We start from the raw sequence: 10,000 nt of genomic DNA on the forward strand, positions 1-10,000 counted from the left end.
TGTGTAACTGGGTTTGTTATACGTGTGTGTGTAACAGGGTCTGTTATACGTGTGTGTAACAAGGTTTGTTATACGTGTGTGTGTAACAGGGTTTGTTATGCGCGTGTGTAACAAGGTTTGTTATACGTGTGTGTGTAACTGGGTTTGTTATGCGCGTGTGTAACAGGATGGATAAATGGATGGATGGATGGATGGATGTTTAAAAAAAAGTTCAAACAAAAATCAATCCCCTGCAGGTCTCCTTAGGAAATTGTTCTTCAAGCTCCACAGCAACACAGAACAATAACAAGAACAAAGTGCAAGATGTAATTAAGAACAAAAACAAACTCAGAATCATAAAGTCTAATAACACGAGGAATGAATGAGTCCCTGAGTCTGTGAGCGTTGCATCATGGGAGGAGCATTGATGCTGCATGTGTTCACTGATGACAGTGTTGCATCATGGGAGGAGCATTGACGCTGCATGTGTTCACTGATGACAGTGTTGCATCATGGGAGGAGCATTGACGCTGCATGTGTTCACTGATGACAGTGTTGCATCATGGGAGGAGCATTGATGCTGCATGTGTTCACTGATGACAGTGTTGCATCATGGGAGGAGCATTGACGCTGCATGTGTTCACTGATGACAGTGTTGCATCATGGGAGGAGCATTGACGCTGCATGTGTTCACTGATGACAGTGTTGCATCATGGGAGGAGCATTGATGCTCCATGTGTTCACTGATGACAGTGTTGCATCATGGGAGGAGCATTAACGCTGCATGTGTTCACTGATGACAGTGTTGCATCATGGGAGGAGCATTGATGCTCCATGTGTTCACTGATGACAGTGTTGCATCATGGGAGGAGCATTGACGCTGCATGTGTTCACTGATGACAGTGTTGCATCATGGGAGGAGCATTGATGCTGCATGTGTTCACTGATGACAGTGTTGCATCATGGGAGGAGCATTGATGCTGCATGTGTTCACCGATGACAGTGTTGCATCATGGGAGGAGCATTGATGCTGCATGTGTTCACTGATGACAGTGTTGCATCATGGGAGGAGCATTGACGCTGCATGTGTTCACTGATGACAGTGTTGCATCATGGGAGGAGCATTGACGCTGCATGTGTTCACTGATGACAGTGTTGCATCATGGGAGGAGCATTGATGCTCCATGTTCCCAACACACCACACACTGTAGATGATCCAGTAACTCGGTGATCGGTTGCTTTTGCTTTTGTTATGATGAATTTAAAAGACTTTGTGTTTTTTAATATTGGATTTAAAACGCTTCAAATTAAAAAACATTGAATAATTGACTTTAAAATACAACAAATATTGAATTATTAAAATATAACAAATAGTGAATCATTAAAATACAACAAATATTGAATCATTAAAACTAAAATAATAACAAATAATAGAATTCTATTCAATATTCTGATGACACTGATCTACTTCCATTATGCTGCAGGAGCAGGAATGTCCCGGAACTTTCCACGTAGCGATCTCTCTAACGGTCACTAGGGTCTGCACAAAGACCACTGAGCCCTGTGAGGGCAGAACCTGACACCAGAACCTTCTGCCTTCATGTTGCGTAACAAGACCACGAACCAGAACCATCGGTTCGGTTCTTCTGCACCAGTTTAACGTTTATTACACGATCATTGACACTAACTGTGATGATAACAAGTTTTATTGTGCTTTCATCACAACCAGCACCAGATGCTTGAACTATAGTCTCAACTCAAGTCCACAAGTTCCTCCTGCACCGTCCGGACCAGAACTCACCTCCAGAACCGCAAATGCCGGGGAGTGGGTCGCGGTCGCGTTCTGGAACTGGGTCAGCCAGTACCGGGCTTCTTGAGGGTTCCCCCCCACCTCGTTCAGGAACGCCTTCACGTCCCGGTAGATGAGGTTCCGGACCGGGACGTGCCGGTCCGCGGCGGGGATGTACCCCGTGACCTCCGGCTGGGCCCATGAAGCCGCGGACTTTCCTGTGGCTCCCGCCGCGTCAGAGCTCACGGAGCGCCGCTGCGACGCGAACATCCTCCGCTGCTTCTGCTGGCGGTTCTGGTGACCCCGGGTCAGAACCGGAGCGGACGGGCTCGACAGGTACTTCCCCGCCAGAACTATAGCGCGGCAGCCGGAGGAGCCGCCGTTAATGTTGGCCATGTTGGGAGGAACCTGGAGCCGAGAGAAGCCGGTGGAGCTGCAGCTGCTGAGGCTCGTGTTTCAGGGGGAGGTGATGGAGTTACATCATCAGCAGGTTTAGTTAGGCTAGTTAGCTTCACTAGCATGTTACTCTAACTCACTCAAATGTTACTTTAACTCACTCAAATGTTACTTTAACTCACTCAAATGTTACTCTAACTCACTCAAATGTTACTTTAACTCACTCAAATGTTACTTTAACTCACTCAAATGTTACTTTAACTCACTCAAATGTTACTTTAACTCACTCAAATGTTACTTTAACTCACTCAAATGTTACTTTAACTCACTCAAATGTTACTTTAACTCACTCAAATGTTACTCTAACTCACTCAAATGTTACTTTAACTCACTCAAATGTTACTTTAACTCACTCAAATGTTACTTTAACTCACTCAAATGTTACTTTAACTCACTCAAATGTTACTTTAACTCACTCAAATGTTACTTTAACTCACTCAAATGTTACTCTAACTCACTCAAATGTTACTTTAACTCACTCAAATGTTACTTTAAATCACTCAAATGTTACTCTAACTCACTCAAATGTTACTTTAAATCACTCAAATGTTACTTTAACTCACTCAAATGTTACTTTAACTCACTCAAATGTTACTTTAACTCACTCAAATGTTACCTTAACTCACTCAAATGTTACTTTAACTCAAACATTTTTAAATGTTACTTTAACTCAAACATTTTCAAATGTTACTTTAACTCACTCAAATGTTACTTTAACTGATTCAAATGTTACTTTAACTGATTCAAATGTTACTTTAACTGATTCAAATGTTACTTTAACTCACTCAAATGTTACCTTAACTCACTCAAATGTTACTTTAACTCAAACATTTTTAAATGTTACTTTAACTCAAACATTTTCAAATGTTACTTTAAGTCATTCAAATTTTACTTTAACTCACTTTAACTCACTCAAATGTTACTTTAACTGATTCAAATGTTACTTTAACTGATTCAAATGTTACTCTAACTCACTCAAATGTTACCTTAACTCACTCAAATGTTACTTTAACTCAAACATTTTTAAATGTTACTTTAACTCAAACATTTTCAAATGTTACTTTAAGTCATTCAAATTTTACTTTAACTCACTTTAACTCACTCAAATGTTACTTTAACTGATTCAAATGTTACTTTAACTCATTCAAATGTTACCTTAACTCACTCAAATGTTACCTTAACTCACTCAAATGTTACTTTAACTCAAACATTTTCAAATGTTACTTTAAGTCATTCAAATTTTACTTTAACTCACTTTAACTCACTCAAATGTTACTTTAACTGATTCAAATGTTACTTTAACTGATTCAAATGTTACTTTAACTCACTCAAATGTTACTCTAAATCACTCAAATGTTACTTTAACTCAAACATTTTTAAATGTTACTTTAACTCAAACATTTTCAAATGTTACTTTAAGTCATTCAAATTTTACTTTAACTCACTCAAATGTTACTTTAACTCATTCAAATGTTACTTTAACTCATTCAAATGTTACCTTAACTCAAACATTTTTAAATGTTACTTTAACTCAAATATTTTTAAATGTTACCTTAACTAAAACATTTTTAAATGTTACCGTACCTCAAACATTTTTAAATGTTACTTTAACTCATTCAAATGTTACTTTAACTCACTTTAACTCACTCAAATGTTACTTTAACTCACTTTAACTCATTCAAATGTTGCTTTAACTCATTCAAATGTTATTTTAACTCACTTTTACTCATTCAAATGTTACTTTAACTCATTCAAATGTTATTTTAACTCACTTTTACTCATTCAAATGTTACTTTAACTCACTTAAACTCACTCAAATGTTACTTTAACTCACTTTAACTCATTCAAATGTTACTTTAACTCATTCAAACGTTATTTTAACTCATTAGAATGTTACTTTAACTGATTCAAATGTTACTTTAACTCACTTTAACTGATTCAAATGTTACTTTAACTGATTCAAATGTTACTTTAACTCACTCAAATGTTACTCTAACTCACTCAAATGTTACTTTAACTGATTCAAATGTTACTTTAACTCACTCAAATGTTACTCTAACTCATTCAAATGTTACTCTAACTCACTCAAATGTTACCTTAACTCACTCAAATGTTACTTTAACTCACTCAAATGTTACTCTAACTCACTCAAATGTTACTTTAACTCACTCAAATGTTACTTTAACTCACTCAAATGTTACCTTAACTCACTCAAATGTTACTTTAACTCAAACATTTTTAAATGTTACTTTAACTCAAACATTTTCAAATGTTACTTTAAGTCATTCAAATTTTACTTTAACTCACTTTAACTCACTCAAATGTTACTTTAACTGATTCAAATGTTACTTTAACTGATTCAAATGTTACTTTAAATCACTCAAATGTTACTCTAACTCACTCAAATGTTACTCTAAATCACTCAAATGTTACTTTAACTCAAACATTTTTAAATGTTACTTTAACTCAAACATTTTCAAATGTTACTTTAAGTCATTCAAATTTTACTTTAACTCACTCAAATGTTACTTTAACTCATTCAAATGTTACTTTAACTCATTCAAATGTTACCTTAACTCAAACATTTTCAAATGTTACTTTAACTCAAATATTTTTAAATGTTACCTTAACTAAAACATTTTTAAATGTTACCGTACCTCAAACTCACTTTAACTCATTCAAATGTTACTTTAACTCATTCAAACGTTATTTTAACTCATTAGAATGTTACTTTAACTGATTCAAATGTTACTTTAACTCACTTTAACTGATTCAAATGTTACTTTAACTGATTCAAATGTTACTTTAACTCACTCAAATGTTACTCTAACTCACTCAAATGTTACTTTAACTGATTCAAATGTTACTTTAACTCACTCAAATGTTACTCTAACTCATTCAAATGTTACTCTAACTCACTCAAATGTTACTCTAACTCACTCAAATGTTAATCTAACTCACTCAAATGTTACTTTAACTCACTCAAATGTTAATCTATCTCACTCAAATGTTACTTTAACTCACTCAGATGTTACTTTAACTCACTCAAATGTTACTCTAACTCACTCAGATGTTACTTTAACTCACTCAAATGTTACTTTAACTCACTCAGATGTTACTTTAACTCACTCAAATGTTACTCTAACTCACTCAAATGTTACTTTAACTCACTCAAATGTTACTTTAACTCACTCAAATGTTACTTTAACTCACTCAAATGTTACTTTAACTCACTCAAATGTTACTTTAACTCACTCAGATGTTACTTTAACTCACTCAAATGTTACTCTAACTCACTCAAATGTTACTTTAACTCACTCAAATGTTACTTTAACTCACTCAAATGTTACTTTAACTCACTCAAATGTTACTTTAACTCACTCAAATGTTACTTTAACTCACTCAAATGTTACCTTAACTCACTCAAATGTTACCTTAACTCACTCAAATGTTACTTTAACTCAAACATTTTTAAATGTTACTTTAACTCAAACATTTTCAAATGTTACTTTAAGTCATTCAAATTTTACTTTAACTCACTTTAACTCACTCAAATGTTACTTTAACTGATTCAAATGTTACTTTAACTCATTCAAATGTTACCTTAACTCACTCAAATGTTACCTTAACTCACTCAAATGTTACTTTAACTCAAACATTTTTAAATGTTACTTTAACTCAAACATTTTCAAATGTTACTTTAAGTCATTCAAATTTTACTTTAACTCACTTTAACTCACTCAAATGTTACTTTAACTGATTCAAATGTTACTTTAACTCATTCAAATGTTACTTTAACTCACTTTAACTTACTCAAATGTTACTTTAACTCACTTTAACTCGTTCAAATGTTGCTTTAACTCATTCAAATGTTATTTTAACTCATTCAAATGCTATTTTAACTCACTTTTACTCATTCAAATGTTACTTTAACTCATTCAAATGTTACCTTAACTCAAACATTTTTAAATGTTACTTTAACTCAAACATTTTTAAATGTTACTTTAACTCAAACATTTTAAAATGTTACCTTAACTAAAACATTTTTAAATGTTACCGTACCTCAAACATTTTTAAATGTTACTTTAACTCATTCAAATGTTACTCATTCAAATGTTACTTTAACTCACTTTTACTTATTCAAATGTTACTTTAACTCACTTAAACTCACTCAAATGTTACTTTAACTCACTTTAACTCATTCAAATGTTACTTTAACTCATTTTAACTCATTAGAATGTTACTTTAACTCATTCAAATGTTACTTTAACTCACTTTTACTTATTCAAATGTTACTTTAACTCATTCAAATGTTATTTTAACTCACTTTTACTCATTCAAATGTTACTTTAACTCACTTAAACTCACTCAAATGTTACTTTAACTCACTTTAACTCATTCAAATGTTACTTTAACTCATTTTAACTCATTAGAATGTTACTTTAACTCATTCAAATGTTACTTTAACTCACTTTAACTCATTCAAATGTTACTTTAACTCATTAGAATGTTACTTTAACTCATTCAAATGTTACTTTAACTCATTAGAATGTTACTTTAACTCATTCAAATGTTACTTTAACTCACTTTAACTCATTCAAATGTTACTTTAACTCACTTTAACTCATTAGAATGTTACTTTAACTCATTCAAATGTTACTTTAACTCACTTTAACTCATTCAAATGTTACTTTAACTCACTTTAACTCATTCAAATGTTACTTTAACTCACTTTAATTCATTAGAATGTTACTTTAACTCACTTTAACTCATTCAAATGTTACTTTAACTCATTCAAATGTTACTTTAACTCACTTTAACTCATTCAAATGTTACTTTAACTCATTCAAATGTTACTTTAACTCAAAAAAATTGAAATGTTACTTTAACTCAAACATTTTTAAATTTTACTTTCACTCATTAAAATGTTACTTTAACTCAAACATTTTTAAATGTTACTTTAACTCAAACATTTTTAAATGTTACTTTAACTCAAACATTTTTAAATGTTACTTTAACTCAAACATTTTTAAATGTTACTTTAACTAAAATATTTTTAAATGTTACTTTAACTCAAACATTTTTAAATGTATTCAATTATTTTCAGCATGTGTTCTCAGTTTGTCTTCATGAACTTCATAATGCTAACTGTTAGCCATTAGATTCCTAGCTTTTATTCTGTGTGTGTGTGTTATAGTGTGTGTGTGTGTGTTATAGTGTGTGTGTGTGTGTTTGTTATAGTGTGTGTGTGTGTTTGTGTTATAGTCTGTATGTGAATGTGGGTTAAACTGTGTGTGTTAAAGTGTGTATGTGTGTTAAAGTGTGTATGTGCGTGTGTTAAAGTGTGTGTGTGTTAAAGTGTGTATGTATGTTGAAGTGTGTATGTGCCTGTGTGTTAAAGTGTGTATGTGTGGTGAAGTATGTATGTGCATGTGTGTTAAAGTGTGTATGTGTGTGTGTTAAAGTGTGTATGTGTGTTAAAGTATGTATGTGCTTGTGTGTTAAAGTGTGTATGTGTGTTAAAGTGTGTATGTGCGTGTGTGTTAAACTGTGTGTGTGTGTTAAAGTGTGTATGTGCTTGTGTGTTAAACTGTGTGTGTGTGTTAAACTGTATGTGTGTGTTAAAGTGTGTATGTGCTTGTGTGTTAAACTGTGTGTGTGTGTTAAACTGTGTGTGTGTTCATATTTAATTCATGTTAAATAATCATTTTCTTGCATTAAAATCCATTCACTGCAACTACTCAGGTTCACAAAGCCTCACACACAGAAAGATTAAACAATCCCAGACTCCCAGCAAGTCTGTGGACACCTGTGTGAGAACTAACACTGGAAGTCACTGGGAACAGACTCTTGAAGACAACAACCTTTGGTAAGTTTCCACTACGATCACGTGCGTCGGCCATCTTAGAATCAAGTGTTTACAGTTACTGACCAATCCTACATGTACAATTGACTAGAGGCGTTAACCTGAATATTCTACTATAAAGATCCACCATTTTGTGAGATCTTTGCGTTCTGGCTTTTGAAGACGTCTGCTTTAGATCTCTCTGTTGATGGATCTCTCTGTTGATGGATCTCTCTGTTGATAGATCTCTCTTTTGCTAGATCTCTCTGTTGATGGATCTCTCTGTTGATAGATCTCTCTGTTGCTAGATCTCTCTGCTTGATAGATCTCTCTGTTGACTCTCTGTTGATAGATCTCTCTGTTGCTAGATCTCTTTGTTGCTAGATCCCTTTGTTGCTAGATCTCTCTGTTGATAGATCTCTCTGTTGCTAGATCTCTTTGTTGCTAGATCCCTTTGTTGCTAGATCTCTCTGTTGATAGATCTCTCTGTTGCTAGATCTCTTTGTTGCTAGATCCCTTTGTTGCTAGATCTCTCTGTTGATAGATCTCTCTGCTTGATAGATCTCTCTGTTGACTCTCTGTTGATAGATCTCTCTGTTGCTAGATCTCTCTGTTGATAGATCTCTTTGTTGCTAGAGCTCTTTGTTGCTATATCTCTCTGATGATAGATCTCTCTGTTGATAGATCTCTCTGTTGCTAGATCTCTCTGTTGATAGATCTCTCTGTTGACTCTCTGTTGACTCTCTGTTGATAGATCTCTCTGTTGATAGATCTCTCTGTTGCTAGATCTCTCTGTTGATAGATCTCTCTGTTGACTCTCTGTTGACTCTCTGTTGATAGATCTCTCTGTTGCTAGATCTCTCTGCTTGCTAGATATCTTTGTTGCTAGATCTCTCTGTTGATAGATCTCTCTGTTGCTAGATCTCTCTGTTGATAGATCTCTCTGTTGATAGATCTCTCTGTTGATAGATCTCTCTGTTGATAGATCTCTCTGTTGACTCTCTGTTGATAGATCTCTCTGCTTGATAGATCTCTCTGTTGACTCTCTGTTGATAGATCTCTCTGTTGCTAGATCTCTCTGTTGATAGATCTCTTTGTTGCTAGAGCTCTTTGTTGCTATATCTCTCTGATGATAGATCTCTCTGTTGATAGATCTCTCTGTTGCTAGATCTCTCTGTTGATAGATCTCTCTGTTGACTCTCTGTTGACTCTCTGTTGATAGATCTCTCTGTTGATAGATCTCTCTGTTGCTAGATCTCTCTGTTGATAGATCTCTCTGTTGACTCTCTGTTGATAGATCTCTCTGTTGCTAGATCTCTCTGCTTGCTAGATATCTTTGTTGCTAGATCTCTCTGTTGATAGATCTCTCTGTTGCTAGATCTCTCTGTTGATAGATCTCTCTGTTGATAGATCTCTCTGTTGATAGATCTCTCTGTTGACTCTCTGTTGATAGATCTCTCTGCTTGCTAGATATCTTTGTTGCTAGATCTCTCCGTTGATAGATCTCTCTGTTGATAGATCTCTCTGTTGCTAGATCTCTCTGTTGATAGATCTCTCTGTTGATAGATCTCTTTGTTGCTAGATCTCTCTGTTGCTAGATCTCTCTGTTGATAGATCTCTCTGTTGCTAGATCTCTCTGTTGCTAGATCTCTCTGTTGATAGATCTCTCTGTTGATAGATCTCTCTGTTGCTAGATCTCTCTGTTGATAGATCTCTCTGTTGCTAGATCTCTCTGTTGCTAGATCTCTCTGTTGCTAGATCTCTCTGTTGATAGATCTCTCCGTTGATAGATCTCTCTGTTGATAGATCTCTCTGTTGATAGATCTCTCTGTTGATAGATCTCTCTGTTGATAAATCTCTCTGCTTGCTAGCGCTGTGTTCACGTAAGTTTGTCTCTGACTTTTGCATAATTCACTAAAAGAGCATTTTTT

At 34.4% G+C, this 10,000-nt stretch overlaps 1 protein-coding gene across 1 annotated transcript in view; it reads right to left on the reverse strand.

Annotated features, from left to right (window-relative positions):
* nags (N-acetylglutamate synthase) overlaps nt 1-2,220 on the reverse strand; it is a 9,918-nt gene extending 7,698 nt beyond the window's left edge. The window contains exon 1 of the mRNA XM_087809920.1: nt 1,781-2,220. Within this exon, the coding sequence (XP_087666046.1) occupies nt 1,781-2,164 (384 nt within the window). The 5' untranslated portion in view covers nt 2,165-2,220. The remainder of the gene's footprint in view (nt 1-1,780) is intronic.
* Nucleotides 2,221-10,000: the final 7,780 nt, after the last annotated feature.

This window comes from Callionymus lyra, chromosome 15 (assembly GCF_982586985.1).
Source record: "Callionymus lyra chromosome 15, fCalLyr1.hap1.1, whole genome shotgun sequence".
In the NCBI taxonomy this organism is placed as follows: Eukaryota; Metazoa; Chordata; class Actinopteri; order Syngnathiformes; family Callionymidae; genus Callionymus; species Callionymus lyra.